The following is a 19,028-nucleotide window of genomic DNA, read 5'->3' on the forward strand; positions in this document are numbered from 1 at the left end:
TAGCTTTATAACACATGAATCTGTTTCAGCATGCCTCTTGCACTGAAAATAAATTCAGCAATATAACACAGGACACCTCTAGAGTCAGTAATAAGAAACCGTCAGTTCTTCAAAGTCTTTTATGTGTGGATAAGATCAAGAGAATTACATCTTGTTTTGTAACGTATTTTGGATAACTGAACTCTTCTTCTGAATAATGGTAGAATTAGTAGGTGATTGCTTTGCTTTGTTCTTAATCCAAAAGAGCAGAGGTAAAATTTATTAGCTGGTAGCAAATGGAGTTCCGGTATTCTAATTTGGATTAGTAAGAATTAAACTGGTCTTTCAGTTCTCAGTATTCTGGTCTTTACATTCATTGATATTACTTGGGTCAGCTGACCTCAAGTGAACAAATGCTACTAATGATCAAACTCACTGGTTGAAATAGTGATACTGCTCCCTCTCTCTTCCTTTCCCTCCCCCAACACCTTTGAAGCAGATTGGAGTTTTTGCCATTAAATTCATTGTGGCCAGGATTTAACCCATAAATTTATCACTCCTATTTTTTAACATAATAAAGTGCTTATTCTGGCTACTAATGATCTTTAAACAGTTATATTTAAGGAATATAGTAATAGAAAACCAAAAGTGACTGAAGTTTAGTGGGGTGGGGCAATCTAACATTTTGTTTAGCAAACACAGATACTAGTTTTACAGCATATATGTTTGAATTATTTTAATCTTTAGTTTTATTTTTTTGGTAGTTGATGAGAAAAGAAATAGTGGGTTCTGCCACAAATGATGGATCAGGTGAAACGGAGCAACAGGTAATAACTTTTGCATTTGTTATAATAGCCACAGTAATAAGCTTGTAGTAAATAATAATAAATAAATAGTAGTAGTAAATAATAAAACTTGTAGTAAGCATTACTGCGAGTAAGAGTTTCTGAGCAGGCGCACAGTAATGTTTACTGCAATCTAAATAAAACATGTCCTAAGTGCTGGAGTCATTGAAGACTCCCATGAATTGCGGTGCTGGTTCGAGGCTGCAGTGGGGTGGGAAGGCTGGGACTGACAGCTGTTTGTCTGTCCCAGGCATCCCGCTGCATGGGAGTCTTGAACTAGCTCTGGTTTGGTGCCGGGTCTGGGACCAACAAACAGTTGCTTGTTAGTCCCAGCCACAGCACTACACTGAAGTCTCTTGATCATAGATATGTATCCCGTCATCTCCAATGATGGAAATTTCAGTACTTTATTCAAACTATGAGCTTGACTCTTGCTTCAGGCAGCCAGTTGTTGCTACCTCCAGAGCAGTTGACCAGAATTAATGCCCATGTTCTTATTTCACAAAAGACAGAACAGCATACTGATGGGAAGTTATACATTTAACTTGTCTTTTACTATGGTCTATTGTGTGAAAGGTCATTGAATAACTGAGTAAAACAATATACACACACACTTAGCTTTTTAAAAAGATGCCAGGAGCCTTATTTTGTGTTATCTCAGACCTGAATGTAGATTGCTGGTCATGTACTCCTGCAAAGTGCAAGTGCATGGCAGCTGTCAAATTCCATCAAGTTTCAAAAGTTCAGATATGTGTGAAGTTATCCTGAAAATATTTGAGTTGTGTGAGAGCCGAAACAAACTAGGGCTTTGCACTTGCAGTGAACTTACCTTTATTGAAAGTACTTACTCCTTAAAGGAAGTTAATAGTATAACCCATACAGTATTTGTCTTCTATATTTCAGGATGATTGTCTGGTGGCCAGGGAAACATACTTGCAATTTGGCAATCATGTTTTAGTTTCCTGTTCTCTCACAGACTCTTGATGGCCTAGGGCAAGTTGCTTCAGGCTAAATCCATGAAGGGCTTAAGTATTACAACAAGCATTGAGCATAGCAACACCTAACCATTGGGCAGCTAGCTCTTAGAGTGGAATTCACAGCCCTGAGTCATGCATCTAGGCAAACCAAGGGAAGACTGAAATCTTACATGGCAAACTCTCTATCACTGAAAGAGGTGCCCTCAAGGATACAGCAGTAGTCCAGGTATTTTGCCTTCTGAATTGGAAAAAGTATAGCCACTGCTATAGGGCACCGAGGGAAGGCTAAATTGCACACCTGAGTGACAGTGCTAATCATCCCTTCCCCAAGTTAATCAGCCCACGTACAGCAGGAGCTACTCTGCTTCCAGTTCTGTCCCTCAGAGCAGCGCACATAGGAATGGCCTCAGGTGCCTTGGAATCAGATTTGTAATGGTTTGTAATGGCCAGGAGGCTGATTGTAGAGCTGCCTTCATTATCCAGTGGCAAATGCTAAAGAGAGGGATGCGCCTTTAATCCCTAATACTGGTAGAATTTGGCTTTGAACTCTGGCCTTCTGGGAGGTATCTAGGTCAAAAACTGTATTGGAGTTGGATACCTAAGTCACCCTTTTCAAAAATAGAGGTTCTGGGAACATACACGTTAATGAGCCACAAAGAGAGCATGACTGTCACCTGGTCTGTAGGGGCTTCATTTGGAAGAGGGGTCAAGAGCTCTGATCTCGGCTCTAAGAACTGTTTGTTCCTTGTTCAACACCTCCACCACTTTGGTTTGTTTCTTTGAGTTAAAATGCCTGTTATCAGTGTGGTGTATGGTTCATACTCCTTCAGGTAAGTTCTGACCTTACCTACATAATCCAGTCTCTTTGGGGTGGTGGGTGGGAATGGGAAAAGGTAGGTAGAAGAACACCTAGTTTGTGGATCCTCATTGGGCTTTCTTGCCAGGTTCCTCAACCCTGTCTCAGTAGACTTAGTCCTAGGCATGCACAGAAGCACAAATTGAGTTATCTAGGGAACATGACTGATGAAAACGTACGTGCCAGCAGACTTTGTGTGCCTAAAGGATTAGGCAAGGGTTTTGAAGTTTGCACTCTTGAACTTAACGCACGTGCATTCCACCAAAGTCGTTGTGTGGATTTAGACCTTAGATATGTTGCTGGAATTTAGACTAAGGTAGCCCTCATTTAGCAGACCGGGATGTAAAGCACAAAGAAGCTAACCTGTGTTAATTCGTATGTGTCTATTTAAGCTTAAAAGGGCACTGGAAGACCTGCAGGAAGCACTTGCAGAAAAAGAGGAATTAAAGCAAAGATGCCAAGAACTAGACCTTCAGGTAAGAAGCAGGCAGCTACTTTCCTAAAACAAGTGATGAGCATTCCATTAATAGGGACTATTAAACAATAGCAGAATTCACCATGTCTTTAGAAATCAGATACATTTCTTGCCAATTCCTTTTTTTATTCTGAGATGTACTCTCACAGGGAGAACAAAATATCTCTCTAATATCCCTCTCCTTATCACTAACTGCAGGTGTCAGATGCCTAGGAAATTCATTAGAATCTCATTGATTCCTCATTCTTACATGAGGCAGTGATAATTTGTCTCAGTAAAAATAGAGATATAGAAATGACCATGATGAAACTCCACATGTAAAGCGGAGTGTTTTTACTTCGAGGTATTGCACAACTTCAACTTCAATTAGGATACAGGTATTACTAGAACTATTAACTGGTTATCGGTGACAACAGTACAGTTGTTCTGTGTCATTTTTCTTCCCAGAGGGTAAAAAATACTGTTCTTGCTCCATCCCTTATCTTAGTTTTTTTTATCTAGTGCACCTAATTTCAGATCGCACATCAGTAAAATCAGGCTGAGTTGACTAATCCCTCTGCTCTACCAGATAGTGTTCCCATTCTTTTTCTAGTTTTAAGATTCATTTGCAACTGTGTTTCATCCAAGAGGCTGCCACTGAAACTTGAAAGTGCCTTCACTGTAAAAATGTCCAGTGTTCACAATCTGATCCACTCACTTCTTCAGAAATGCTCTAGTAGATGTTTTCTTGTAACTGCACCTACTCTGTATCTTTTTGTGTTCACTGGGGAGTAAGGCAAAAAGATTTTCAGCATGTACTTTTATAGTGAGAATTTCTTCTGTGATCCCAAGCAGCTCTATATGATTCTACTTTAATGTCTAGCGTGTCCCATTCTGAGAAATCTAAAGCTTTCGCAGAACTACTGTAGACTTTTTTAGAGGGGATAGTGTTGGTAATTTACATGACTGATTGGTCATAACAGATGGAGAGAATGGCCCAGCAATCCTTAAAGGTCTATTGTTAAGTGTAAACGTACAAGTGGGGACTAAAATTCATTAAAATATGTTTTAAAATAGTATTTTATATGCCTGTGACTTCCTGGTCCTGTGTTGTTCCATGGTTCAGTCATACCGTATGCAAAGTCAAAATGAAGCAGAATGTAGTCAATAAGATTCTTCAGGGACGTGAAATGAAGATAGGGGAAAGCTTTAGTTATGTGACGTTCTTTGAGGCCTAGGACATACAGTTTACAAAAGAGCATACTTTTAAAATAAAAATATTAGCATCCTTCCTTAATTGACATCTTTCTGGATCCTGTAAAGGAATTATTATATTAGCTAAGAAACAAATGTGCTCTAGGTTCTACAAATGCACATAAGGTAAGTTGGCTTCCCAGATGTAAAAGGAAATGCACCTTGAAGGTCACTTCACTGAAGAGCAGGGAAAGCACAACTTGTTTCTTTTATTTCTGTTTGATTAAAATTACGTAACCTACAGTGCGATCACAGGTAAACAACAAGCTGTTATTGTAGCACCATTTATTGTACTATGCCAATTTTGCTATCAGTATTGACACCTGAAATGCTGTATATGTATTGAAAGTCATAGTAATGACTGACAGTTCTCATTTAAACTAATTTTTTAATAAATTCACTTGTAAGGTCTCAATCTTCCTTGATATTTTCCAAGAATATAAAAAAGGTATGTTTCTTTTATGATTCAGGAAAATGTAACCCAAAGAATGCGTTCTGTCTGTTTAATGCCAGTTAACTAACACCTGCTATATGCTCTGACAGGATTTTAAAATTAACACAAAATCTAAAAGGTTCTGTACTTTTAATACTCCCTTTCCCTCCCCCCCATTTTATGGCTATTAATAGACTTACCGTTTTAATATAATATTGTGGTCTCATTTGCTTAGCTGCAAACACTCTCCACATTAAGATTTTGTTCAATCATTGCAAAAATGCATGCCTTTCTGAAGCTGTTGAGGTTTTTTTTGCGTGTGCGCTTATTAATTTATGGCTCCTGGACCAGCTTTTTTTGCACAACCATTCACTGCTGAGCACACGGCAGTTTTAATGTGCTACCTAGTGCCGTGTTACTTTGTATTATCAATTTAAAGGTCAAGTGGGGAGTACTCTTCACACTACTATTAGTATCTCTGTACAGGTTCTAGGGGTATTGTTTTACCAAAGTAGTTTTAACATGTTTATTTCATTTCAACCTCAGTAAAACTGGAAATACCAATTGCTTCCCCTATTTATTACAACACTGCATGCCTTTAAGACTTTTTTTATTATAAAAGTAATATAAAATGAATTTTCTTTTAGTACTCCATCATTTTCCTGCACTAAAAAATTTTCAAAATGTTCAGCTTTTATGTGCCAAATGAATTATTTGGTGATATCTTACACTCCATTTTTTGAGTTCTATTCTGCAACTGGGTGGGACTATAATGTTATATATCATCTTATGCACACTAGGTGGCTGCCCTTCAAGATGAAAAAAACAGCCTGATGTCTGAAAATGAGGTTATGAATCACAAATTAGAGCAGCTGGATGATTCTTTTGATGATCCAAACACTATGTTTACAAAAAAGTATGTCCATGCACAGTTGCAGCTAGAACAACTGCAAGAAGAAAACTACAGGTATGAAATAAATGAAATAATTTGAACCCTATTTCATCTTCCTGGAGACCAGAACCAAATTATAAAACACTTAACACTGACAATGTCATGGACATTTTCTGTAAATCTGCAGGATTTTCTGCTTCCAAGTTTCTTCTTAAAGCTCCTCTATACTTGATCAAAATACATTTTTGAAGACCCAGCTTGGTTTTGCTACCTTGGTTATCATACTGAGACCACTTAAGAACTTTTTCATGAAATGAGGGAGTCAGGTACAGGTCTCTGTATCTCTTTTGAAATAATATTTTTAGGGCACTCCTTCAAATACGTAATTAAGACAAAAGCTGCCGTTTTAGTCATAGTTTCACATGGATATGATACGTTTGTATCCTACTGTGACTTTTTATGGTCTCTGTATTTATGTATTTGATTTGAGCTGTTTTTGTTTTGTTTTTTTAGAAGCTGGAACATATTAGTGACATGAGTGACAGATAAAAATGTGATTTCTAAATTTTTTTATGCTTTTAAAAGGCTTGAAGCTGCAAAGGATGATTATCGTTTACACTGTGAAGATCTGGAGAAACAACTAATTGAGCTGCAACATAGAAATGATGAACTGACATGCTTAGCAGAAGAATCTAGGGCCTTGAAAGATGAAATTGATGTTCTTAGGTATGTAGTAGATATAATTGTCCTTCACACTGGAGCGTCTCAATGACAGTATCAAGGATCAGTATTTAAAGATGGAGACTTCTTTGCAGTATTACTTGATTTTAGCTCTTACCATAACCAAGCATAAAGAAAAGCACACTTAATAAAACTGGAAGATGAACTGTAGGACCTCAGTTCTGCTAAGCCTTAAGGGTGCCTAAGTTGCTAAATGGCTACTCATTAAAGCCCCACAAAACATCATAGATTCCATTTTTTTAATCCATGTTCTTTAAGTTTCATATGGGTTCCTGAAGGGGGCCTCCATCATCACTGAAAAAGCTTTCTGTAGTCCACACTGTGTCTTGATTTGTCTGCCTGAGAATACCCAGAAGGAATCCAAGGCAGTCACCAAAGGATCTAATTCTTCTTGTACATCTTTCTGATTCTGCTGTAGGTGGGAACATTTGTAATTATTTGTGCATATTGTTGGATGCATGAGCAGGAACAGTGTCTCATTGACACCAAAATTAAATATGGTGATAGAGCACATTTTGCTTAGCATCCTAGTGATTAAAGGATTTTCCGAGTAAATGGTAATTCCAGGTTCTAGATCTCACAACTTCTTGGTCTAAGTTGAATGCCTTATTTTGCACTTCCTAGAATAACATTTTTAATCATCATGCCATGGGCTAAGTGGGGCTGAGAGCACTCTCCACTCCTGTTGAATTTGAGCTGGCCAGATTAGTGTCAAGGAGGCGAGTAAGAGAGCAAGCAAAGACAGACACACACTGTTAGAATTAACATTAACATTAAACTATTTACTTATAACTTAAAACTATATACATCTATATGCAACCAGCCCTGCCCTTGTGGCTTAGTTCAAGTGCATCTCTGTTCTGCTTCCTTGCCTTCACCTGTCCTCCCATAAAACTTGTTTTGGTAATTTTAGTTCCCACTCCAAAACTCCTGTAATCCTTATACTTTAGATCCCAAATAAACACCATCTTTGTTTAGTGAATTTAGTGATTCTTCTTCCTCAATAGAGCACACACAAGTGTTTTGGTTGCTGTAGCATGAGAGGTGTTTGCATGTCTATTCAGCAGAATAGGACCAATATACAGAATAAGATTGCCTCTTTGTTTTTCCCAGATGGGAGCTATAAATGCCCCTGCAGGGTGTAATGGGATTAAATTTTGAGTGCACTAGGCCTCCCATTTCCACAATGGGAAATTCAGGTATAATAGGTTTGACTTTCAGGAGACACCTGAGTTTGAGATAAGCAACAGGTTAGATGTACTTGAGACTTATAAGAATTTCAGCCTAAGTGTGCTGGCCCAATCACTGCTCAAAACACTGAAGTTTTTATGCAAAAGCTTCCACAGGAAGCAAGATTAATAGGTGTGATTGTTCTCTTACTGGTAAAGAGGAAGAAGATTTACCTTTTTATAATGCAGAAAAAATAAAATTGCCCAAATGTGTGAGGCTCAAACCTAGTAAAAAAGAAACGTGTATTTATATCTGTATTGCAGTTAGACATGTTCAGGCTTGTTACTTAAGATAAATTGTAATAAAACACAACTTAATGAAAGCTGATTGTATATAAATTTGAACAGGATACCAAGAAAATACACAAAGCAAATAGGATGCTAGCATGATTGTAGAACTGTAATCATGTCTAACCACTTCTATGCCCATAATAGCTCACTTATTAATGTGGAATAAATGATAATTAATATGCAGAAAATAATATGGAATAAAAAAGATTCCAATTCTTTAGTATGTAACATTTATTATGATACGCTTAATTGTTTTAGTATTTCTGTACTAATTATTAATATGCTAAGATACCAAGTGAAGGGACTCATTTAATTTTCCTTTATTTTTATAGGTAATTTTATTTGGATAGAGTACTTTCTTCTGTATGCCTCTTAGATTATCATTTTCTGTTTGTTGGTCACATTGTATATTTTACAACAAATGTGTAATTCTCTGCAAAACGTGTACTAATGAGCCTGCTAGATGCAGGTTGCATTATTTTACTGGCTTGAATAAGATGCACTCCATAGCAAAGGGCACAGTGCGCTTGTGGTACATCTGTCCCGTTTTGAATCCCTGGAGCCATTGGCAGTTCCTCAATCTCCCTTGCTTTTATTTTTGACATATTTGGGTGGGGGGGTTCAGTTCTCTGTATCATAGTGGTAGTGTTTAAGTTCAAAGTGGACATGTTTCAGCAATGATTGCTTGTGAATGCAGGAACTGGTCACAGTGACACAGAAGACCTGGTCCCATCCTTGTTGGATGTTCTTTTGTTGCATTTTACAAGCAGCTAAAAACTCAAAATAATGTGTTTGGCTATGAGTAAAACACCTAATTCTACCCTCAAGTACTTGCATGGGAACATTTTATTTTTTCTCTCCCCAGCTAATTAGAGCAGTACTTGAGAATGAGGGCAGAATTAATCATTTTTCATTTGTTTCTATCTGAAAAAATCATTTAGCTTTTTCTATAATCCATATTTCTTCTTCTAGGACTCTTGCAGATAAGGAAAGTAAACTTGAGGCAGCAGTTGAAGTATATCGCAAAAAACTGGAGGAACTGAATGATCTTCGCAAACAAGTGAAGTCTCTGCAAGATGCCAACATGATATATACGCACAATATAGTGAGTCTGGAGGACGAATTGAAGAAGGCAAATGCAGCGCGTGCTCAACTAGAAACATACAAAAAACAGGTAGAACAGAATACCAATTACCCTACGGCAGTTTTAATGAAAATATATGACTATTTAAATAAAAAATTGTTAAAGACAAGAAAAGTAAGTCTGCTTGAATTAAAAGTTCTTAGGATGCAAGGTTTATAGCTGGTGATATTTTCCTCAGGAAATCCTCAATCTCTGCCATTCATTCCCAATTTGCCCTTTTCCTCCTCCATCCAAGTAGTTGGACAGAATCTATTTTTTGAGCGTTGGCTCTGGGTACGTAGCATGAGCACCCTCTACTAGTAGTTTAAAGAGTCTTTTTCTGGACTACAGGGATTTTTTTTTCTTTAAACAGCTGTGTTCTTTTGCATTTGACATCCTCTCATTAATTTACGGGCATAGAATTTTTCTTTAAAGTGTTGTCTTTTCATTTTTAGATGTGTTCAACAGTTTGTTTCTAAAAAATCCCCAGACTGGTTCAATGTATTTTCTCTCTACCCTTCTTTAAAAAAAGAAATAGATTTTGGCCAACATGAGCTGCACATGGTGTTTGAATCTGGCAGGAGAAATATTTTTTCTATACAGCTAGCTAGTCCTGCCTGGATTCTGTCAGCTGAAGAAACCTGTATGTTTAGAGTCAGGAGTTATTGTAACATGGTCTCTCTTTACCTTTTCTTCCCCACCCCACTCCCAATCTACATGAAAATGCCATGTCACTAAAAAAATATTTTAACAAAAACCTGGAAACATATACTGACTCTGATGTTCATGTGCCTTTATATAAGGTTCAGGAACTTCACAACAAACTTTCAGAAGAATCCAAAAGAGCTGATAAGCTAGCTTTTGAAATGAAGCGACTAGAAGAAAAACATGAAGCTTTAATCAAAGAAAAAGACGTAAGTTTTATGAGCGAGAGTTTGTTTAAATGTACTAGGACCTTTCTCCCCTTCCCCCTTCTCCTTTGTTGATTTTTTTTTTTTTTTTTGTAGGCTTTGGTCATCCTGAAAATAATTTCTGAGCAGTATTGGTACTGCAAGGATGAGATTTAGCATGAAATATGATTGCTTTGATATAACTCAGTAGATACTAAGTTATTTCACTTCAGACATCATCAGAGGTCTGCAGAATACACTCTTGTCCAAAAAAAAAGTTTTATGACTGACACAATGCCCTTACATAAAACAATTGTGTTTGACATCTTTTCTGTCTCAAGATATCTTCTTTCTCTACCCCTAGAGGCTGATCGTACAGCGTGATGCTCTCAAAGAGACTAATGAAGAGCTTCGATGTTCACAGATGCAGCAGGATCACTTGAGTCAAGCAAGTATGTATTTTAATCTAGAGATAGGGTTTTTTGTTTTTTAATGTGTTACATTATCTGGAATCTAATTTGTCATGCCCTTTCAGATGCATCTGCTATGAAAAGTCATGAAAATCTTGCTGCTGAAATGTTGCCAGTGGAATATAGGTAAGGAAATCATTTTGAACTGTATCCTTGTCTTGTAAATGCTTATTGCCTCAAAATTTGTTGGGTAAAATATCAGTTTTTGTATTTGTTGCTTCTCCAGATTCAAACTGTAAATTTTGGGGCGAGTCCAAGTTTATCATGACAATACTATTCATATAAAGATGTCAAAATGCTTTAAAATATGTTTAAAAGTAAATCCTCAGAAATAAGCAATGATGCTTATTTTGCTGGTGAAAAAACTGAAGCAGAGTGATTAAAAAATTTCACGTGCCACAGGAAAAGTCTGGGAGGACATAAGATAAAACTTCACAAAAATAGTCTTCTGAGAATCCAGATCAAATATCTTCCACTTTTTTTATATAGTTCCTTCTTTCAAGAGCCTTTACTCTAAAAGAAATGGACATATATTTTGAAAAGTAATGTGGTGGTGTCCTCGTAATCCTATAGTAAATGTAAAATTAAAAGAACAGAATACCGTGAAGTCTAGTAGAATTATAGGGAGGGCTTGTACTACCACCTGTTCAGGGTGACCAACACTTTCCATTAGAAAAAATAATTTTAGTTGATTTAAAGTATGATGAAGTTAAACATGTGATCTAAGGTTTTAAAGCAGGGGTGGGCAATTATTTCGGGTGGAGGGTCGCTTACTGAGTTTTGGCAAGCCATTGAGAGCTGTGTGACAGGCCGCCGGGGGCAGATAAATATTAATTTTCTCAATTTTTTAGGGTCTCTGTGGGCCAGATAGAATGGCCTGGTGGGCCACATTTTGCTTGCCCCTGTTTTAAAGGCTGGGTGGATGCCACAGGCTGTTTGGGGAGGGGTTGAGAGTTTTAGCCAAAATGCAAAGTGATATGGATATTTCCCTGGATTCATTTTTGGAAAATAAAGATTATATATGCATTTTAACATCAGCAAATCAAAGAGGTGCTCTACTCCCCTAGTATTTGGAACATGGGCTTAAAAATGTGTCTAAGATGTGCCTTTTGTTGTCCTTGCTGACAACTCCTGAAAAATCATTGTCCATTCATACTTGGTAAAGACTTGCCTTTTGGCAGCTAAAATCTCCAAAGACTATGTGCTTAATGAGGATGCAGTTTTGCATGTCCAGTTTCCACAGAATGTCTGAGCATGCTCTGGTCCAGGGTCATGAGGCCAAGTAAGTTCCTTGTAACTGCTGCTTCAGGTTGTGCTGTAGCATGACCCGGCACTGAAACAGAGCACAGATCCTGTCTCTGCTCTCGCTGAACTCCAAGCAACGTGGAGAGGGAACCTGTCTGATCTACAAGCAGCAGACAGAAAGGAGTAGATTAGAGGTAGAGAGAGGAATTGCTGGCAAAGAATTTGGGACTTGATGCCACAGAAAGGAAAGGGTGGGCATCTCGAAGTCAGTTGGCTGTGGAGCAACCCACATGTTGAACACCAGTTCCATGGAAGTCAGTGGGAGCTGTGCATTGAACATACAAAGTGCCCATATTTCCGAGCGCTCTAGAAAATTCGGTTTTAAGCTTCTCCATTTGAATGTCCAAAAGTGAATATTTTTTCAGCTACACTATCTCTGTGCCTTAGCCCCATGTCTAAAATGGAGGTAAAAGAATCACCTTACCTTGAAGGTTTTGTTAAATCGAAGAAGATCTGTGAAGCACTTGGCTGTTATAGTGATGAGCACTATAAAAATACCAAGATGGAATTAATTCCATCTAGATGTCAGGCTAGATATCAGGATGCGCGACTTCACGGTCAGGGCATCTAGGATCTAGAACCAGCTTCCAAGAGAAGTGGTGCAGGCTCCTACCCTGGGGGTTTTTAAGAGGAGGTTAGATGAGCACCTTGCTGGGGTCGTTTGACCCCAGTACCCTTTCCTGCCATGGCAGGGGGTCGGACTAAATGATCTGCTCAGGTCCCTTCCGACCCTAGAAACTATGAAACTATGAATTCCATCTTCAAACAGGGTTTGAATATTGGACTGTGAGTAAGGTCTAGGCCTGTACACTGAACAGTGAGAGTAAAGTCATGCTTTGAATAGCTGCTTATTATTTACTACCTATTTCATTTCTGGGAAATCCATGTATTTGCTAAAAGAAACAGCACATTATGGTACTTGGTTTTAATGAAAAACATTGATATCATAGTTAAGCAAAATGCCACCTCTTCCATTTAAATCACATTTTAATTGAGGAAAGAACTATACAAATAAACTTTACAAAATGGCAACTTTTTGTTTTTGAACTTCAGAGAAATGTTTATTCGACTGCAACATGAAAATAAGATGCTTGTTTTACAACAAGAAGGATCAGAAAATGAACGTATTGTAGAACTCCAGGAGCAGCTAGAGGAAAAGCATCGGATGATGAATGAACTAGAAACAGAAAAAAGGTGAATGGAGTTTAAACGAGCAAATAAACTTGAGACTCTGACCTTAGGAGGGAATGGGTGTGACTAACTTTTCTGATCCCGTTCTGGTTGAAGGAAAGTACCTATCCTGTCCTCTTGGCTAATGGAATTATTGATGTAGTCATTATAATGTGGGTGAGCAGGTCAGAAAGCTGCAAGCCTAGAAAGTAGTGTAATCTGTGGTGTCAAATACAGACCCCACTCCACCCTCCTTCCCCAACACATGCACACACTCACGCTTGCACGTTTAGTTTCCAAGAAGTTCTAGGTTTTAGACTCGAGACTGGCAAAGGAGCATGTCCACTTCTGTTCAATGGGCAGAAGATGGGGCAACTCCTGTTATTCAAGGGTGATACTAAATAAGAAACAAGTGTCGAAGATCCAGGGAACAGTGCTTTTTCTGGTCCCAACACCACGGGCGCTTTTGCAAAGATTTCCCCAAACTGTTTCTTGAGATGAAATGTTAGACCTTTAGCTGTTAAACTTCCAGTAAATATTTTAAGCATTTGTCTTCAGCAGCAGTGACTAGATCTGATTACACCAGGAATATCTTGGTTTCAAACTTTCGAGGTGCTTTAATATGTGCATATTAATACACGTGAATAAACTCCAGAGGTTATCACTCCAGAGTTTATTGATCCCAGGTGTACATCTCCACAAGCGCCTGTGATTACAGCACACTGGGCTGGAGCAGCCTGGGCTGGCAGCAGACCCAGGAGGTCGACTGCCTGTCAGCTTGGGGCTGCTCCCCCAGCAAAATGTGTTGTGCAGGGGCTGGCTGGGGCACAAGGGAGCTTTAGTGCAGAGCTAGCCGGCAGGCAGCCGCTGCACTGAAGCATCCTTGTTACTCCAGCCATCTGGGGCAGCGTCTACACACGCACTGCTGCAGAGTTTTTTTACTTCACAGCAGGATAGTATTTGTATTTACTATTTTCAAGTACTGTCCTGCTGAGGAGTAAATTAGTTTATTCCAGCCTAATAGAGGTGCATATGTAGATGCAAGACCTTTACTGAATAGCTAATTAGACTACTGTGCAGCAAAAATCTTGTGTAGATGCACCCTCCATATGTATAAGTCCATTGTAGAATTATAACACAGGCTTGTAGGTATGTGGGTTATTTACCTTTTTATTAGAAGACAAATTACATTTTTTCCCCCCCTCCCCTCTTGTTCCCTGGAAAGGCTAAGCCAAGAGCGTATCGGTGAGCTGCAGGAGCAGATTGAAGACTTCCAAAAGACTTTGCAGGAGCAAGGATCCAAAACTGAAGGAGTAAGTGAAAGCCCAGACTCCTCAAGCCTTAGACAGTTTTGCCCAAATGCTTGAATCTAGTGTCAAACTCTTTTAACTGTAAAAGAAAATATGCCTTTTCTCCCTTTCAGTCTTGATGGTGCTGATAGTTCTTGTGACATCAAGACAACCATTTTTTATTAGGTAGTGGTGATGTAGTCTGAGCTAATGTATGATAGACCTGTAGGACTTTATTGAACTGTTTTTTGAATTTGATCTTAAATCTTACGTATATACACACGCGTTTATATATACATATGTTATGTATATTTATTATATATTCTTATTATGTAGTCTGTGTATATAAACATTTTGAAAAGATTTTTAAAAAATATTTGTAAGTGTGGGACTCCCATTTGTCTGCATTTGTAGTATTGCATTTTTCATGTGACCAGGGTGTTTAACTGAATTTTAATTCTTTATTTTATAGTCCAGCAAACTGAAGCAGACGTTAGCAGCACAGATGTAAGTAAAACTGGTATTTATAATAAAAAAGAAACTGTCACTTGTTATTTAATATTTTAACCCATGCAGTGAATAAAATTAAAACTCTATTAAAGATCAGGCTTGCCTCTAGAGCTAAATAGAGACAGTTAAAAAGCCCGAGGCTGAATTGTTTCAATCTTTGCAGGTTAGTCTAAGCTATATAGATTGAACTGATAAGCAGGTTAACAGACATTCAGTTTTCATTCTGGAAATGCAGCCATGTGCCTACAGTGGCCCAAGTGAGAAGCTGGGAGACGCTAGAGCATGCCTCCCTGCTTGGCTGGAGCAGACAGCTGGGGCCAAAGTTAGCCTGCCCCCACTTCTAGGAGGGCGGGTTGCTGAGGATGTACAAACCATCATGGGATGCTAGGGACTGTAAGTTAACTTGAATCTGGAGGGGATCTGGGACAGAAATTTGATAAACCAGTTTAATCTAAATCAGTTGTCTGAAACTGCATCCATCCAGGCTTATCATAAACTGATTTCAGCCATTTTAAAAGCGGTTTATGTACACTAAACTTCTGTTGTGTTCCAGATTTGAACTGGTTTCTGATCACTTATACCGGTTTATGTGTAATTTCTGCCCTTAGACTAAAGAAGAAAGATTCAAAGTTAAACAGCTCATCAGCACGAGCAATTCTACGCTGTGGTTCTAATGTTATGACTTCAGACAATGTTTCTTATAATCATAAATCTCTTTTTGGCATTGCCAGATCCATTTCAACGTGCTGAAAAAATATTTCTCAACATCACTTGTTTCTGTCTGAAAGAAATTGTCTCCTGTCAGTCTAGAATTAGATGAGCCTTTTGTTGTTCCCCCCTCCAGCCTCCTACCAAGTCTCAGTTCAGAATGCTTTTAAAAAAATGCATTAACTTTTTGGTTTTGTCTTGAGACAGTAGCTCCATGTAAAGTTTCACCTCTTTAAAATCATGTTATCCTCCTGCTTTAGACTTTGAACAAAGTTTTCAGTTTTTAGCATGTGCGCACTTGTATGTGTGTTTGAATGCATGGGATAGCATTATGAACCTATCCTCTGGATCAAATCTCTGAATCCATAGGGAAAAACTGAATGAAGTCCATGAGGAGTTGCAGAAAAAAGAGGCAGTTGTTGCAGCACTCCGGCCAGATGGAAATCAGATCTGTAAGTAGCTTCACGCAGGCCCATAGTATTTGCTCCTCAATGTACTTCTGTCATCATAATTATCTGATGCATCAGATACAATCAATTAATGAAAATTGTAAGCCTGAAAAAGAATTTATAAACGTCAGTCTGACTGGGTATTAGTAGAGTGTCCAACATAGTGGGACACCAGTTTTACATATCACTATGTAATGATCATTTTACCCCAAACATACATTAAGTAGATGAAAAGTTATTTTTCTCCTCTCTAAATTATACTAGAACATTGTATGTTCTACTGATCTTCAGGAATCTAACAGCTATAGCTTTGTATTCTAAGCAGAATATTGATGGGGTTAAAATATCTGCTGTCATTATTTTTGGTGTTTTAAAATGTTGTATGTGTTTTTGCTTTGTCTCCCCTCCCCCAAATAGCTAAAAAGATTGAAGCACTAGAGGCAGCTTTGCGTAAAAAAGATGAAGATATGAAAGCAATGGAAGAAAGATATAAAATGTACCTGGAGAAAGCAAGAAATGTAAGTCAAATGGTTCACAACAAATGCATTCCCCACCTCCCCTTCCCCATACATCAATGATGCTCACAAACCTCTCAGATAGTCTTTATTAAAAGAAGGCATCTAGTTGTGCATTTTTTGTTCAAATTCCTTGATTCTGGTCAGTCACTTGACCGCTATATTTAGCACAGAATACAGTTTAACCAACAGCAGGATACGTCATTGTTGATGTGTGTTCTTCATCTTGGATGACTGCTGCACATTTTTGTCTCCCTGCCTAATATAACTGGATAAAATGTGAAGCTGTTGAAGATCAAACATAATATATTCCCTTTATTTACACAGGTCATAAAAACCTTAGACCCCAAATTAAATCCAGCATCAGCAGAAATTATGTTACTGAGAAAACAGCTAACAGAGAAAGAAAAAAGAATTGAAGCTTTTGAGGTAAAATTTGCTCTTTTTTGTATTATATCTTTTATTATGTGTCCTCATAAATCTGAGTAGGAAGCCTATTTATATAGGGTGCCAATTAAGTGTTTTAATGATATAGTGAAAACCTTTTGAAAAGTAATTCATATAGATTTATGATGTTTCAAAGGGTTGAAGATTAAACTGCATTAGAGAGATGTAGTTAGACAGAAAGCAGAGCAGGGTGGCATCTCACACTGCTTACAGATGTTAAAAAAACCAAAACAAAAACACGCTTTACCAGAAGAAGCAGTGCATTAGTTTAATTCACCTCTGCAGCATCTGTATAGATCAGGTGCTTCAGCAGGGCCTTTTGGCACTTTTATCTAAAACCGCTTCAATCAGCTATTAGATAAAAATGCCCAAAAAACCCTACTAAAGTGCCTGATCTATACAGGCTTCGGGCAAGCCAGGTCCAACAAATGCGATCCCTCTTCTGGGCAGGTACTGGGCTCAGTGCGGGAGCATGTGGAGTTTCGAGTAAAGCGCTGTTTTGGGGTTTTTTGGGAGGGGTGAGGTTTCTTTTAAAGGTCTGTAGACCTTAAAAGCCTTAGAGACTAAATGCATACATTTTTGTAAGTAACAGCCTATTTCCCCAGATGCTATGAATGGACTTGCAAATCTCAGTCCAGACCATTATAATGAGTGATGAATTGTATCTTGCAGTGTAGTAGTAAATAGAGTTTGTTTGTTTGTTTGAAGTAAGGACCTGGATATATGGCACATTAACATTAAATTCACTTACATTGGTGAGCAAAACAGATGCAAATTGCAGTTGTGATCCAAGTCAGGGTGGACAGGATCAGCTCCCTTGGGGTGTTGGTCTAGTATAGTGCTGTGCCACTAGGTGGCAGAAGAGCCAGCAATACCCAGTTCATAAGTGGACATGACACCTATATTGCCCAGTTTTACCCCAGTTTCTCTACTGGATTCTAGGAAGTTCCATTAGTGTATGGCTGCAGTGAAGGGGTCTAATTCCTGATCAGTATAAACATGTTAGGCATTCAGACTGTAACTAATATTGTCTATATGCAATGGATTAGATATTTTACTACAGAATTAACATAATACTGAACATGCTAAATCATATATCAATGGTAGTGAAAGTACTATCTAGTGATAGAAGGATGTGTACACACACACACACACACACACACAGTATAGATAGATAGATAGGTTCTGATTTACCACAGTGCTACACCCAGCAGCCAAGGAAAGTTTTGAGCACCTAAGGATCTGAATCTGCAGTTGTTAATGTTTACAAAAATCTAGTAGATTTTTGTAAACATTGACTATATATAGCTATATATAGTTAATGTTACAAAAATCTATATATATCGTTAATGTTTATCTAATTTAGCATTTTTTATATATATATGGAGAGAGAGAGAGAGAGTTAATGTTTACCAAAAAAAAAAATTTATATATATATATATATAATGCTGAAGTAGATTTTTGTAAACAACATTTGCAGATTCAGATCCTTGGATGCTTAGATTGCTGGGTATAGCACTGTGTTAAGTCAGAACTGCAGAGTATTAAATCAGTGAGGATATTTGCTTATTTTTTGGCTGTTGTATAGACTGATGTATAGTCAAATACTTGCACAGACCAGACTTTGTGATCGTATGTGCTAGAAAGCTGTTTTTCTTTTATTGATTATCATATAAATATGTGCCAGTCTGTCTTGTTAAGGGTCGTTCTTTCTCTTGGAGTAATGAACAACTGAGATAGTGGCAACCTGAGAAACTTCCAAAACTTCCGCTGTTTTTTACATTTTTACATATTTTTACTAGTAGCATAACTAAAAGCGGGAGCTTCAGGGCGGGGTAGGGGAGCACAAAAATAGGCACCGCACAGGTGGCTGGTCATGCCATTGCTGCTGGCAGCATGGCAGCAGGCATTGCCCTGTGTAGAGCTGCTGCCCAGTATACAGAAGTACCTAGTTACACCTCCTGAGTTTTACTGTGTATATTTTTCTCAGTCAGGTCTTTAAGGAAAAAAAGTTGTCTGTTAGCTGCATGTTTCTCTTAAGCTGGCCTTCACTGTTTTAATCTTTGTCTAGGCTGACTGTAAACTTGCCAAGCTGCGCGATTGTGAAGAAAAGCTAATTGTATCTGCCTGGTATAACAAGGTGAGTGAAAACAATTCACTTGATAGCAAATCTGGAATTTCTATTAAAAGAAGAAAATCCT

General features: G+C 38.0%; 1 protein-coding gene across 1 annotated transcript in view; it reads left to right on the forward strand.

The window, feature by feature from the left end:
• HOOK1 (hook microtubule tethering protein 1) overlaps nt 1–19,028 on the forward strand; it is a 40,358-nt gene that overhangs the window by 15,583 nt on the left and 5,747 nt on the right. The window contains exons 7-21 of the mRNA XM_090048463.1: nt 744–806; nt 3,050–3,133; nt 5,599–5,765; nt 6,276–6,416; nt 8,924–9,125; nt 9,878–9,988; nt 10,329–10,416; nt 10,500–10,560; nt 12,793–12,933; nt 14,135–14,222; nt 14,671–14,705; nt 15,786–15,868; nt 16,283–16,383; nt 16,708–16,809; nt 18,899–18,967. Of these exons, the coding sequence (XP_089904589.1) occupies nt 744–806; nt 3,050–3,133; nt 5,599–5,765; nt 6,276–6,416; nt 8,924–9,125; nt 9,878–9,988; nt 10,329–10,416; nt 10,500–10,560; nt 12,793–12,933; nt 14,135–14,222; nt 14,671–14,705; nt 15,786–15,868; nt 16,283–16,383; nt 16,708–16,809; nt 18,899–18,967 (1,536 nt within the window). The remainder of the gene's footprint in view (nt 1–743; nt 807–3,049; nt 3,134–5,598; nt 5,766–6,275; nt 6,417–8,923; nt 9,126–9,877; nt 9,989–10,328; nt 10,417–10,499; nt 10,561–12,792; nt 12,934–14,134; nt 14,223–14,670; nt 14,706–15,785; nt 15,869–16,282; nt 16,384–16,707; nt 16,810–18,898; nt 18,968–19,028) is intronic.

The sequence above is a fragment of the Crocodylus siamensis genome, chromosome 5 (genome assembly GCF_052110815.1).
Source record: "Crocodylus siamensis isolate JL-2025a chromosome 5, ASM5211081v1, whole genome shotgun sequence".
Lineage (NCBI taxonomy): Eukaryota > Metazoa > Chordata > Crocodylia > Crocodylidae > Crocodylus > Crocodylus siamensis.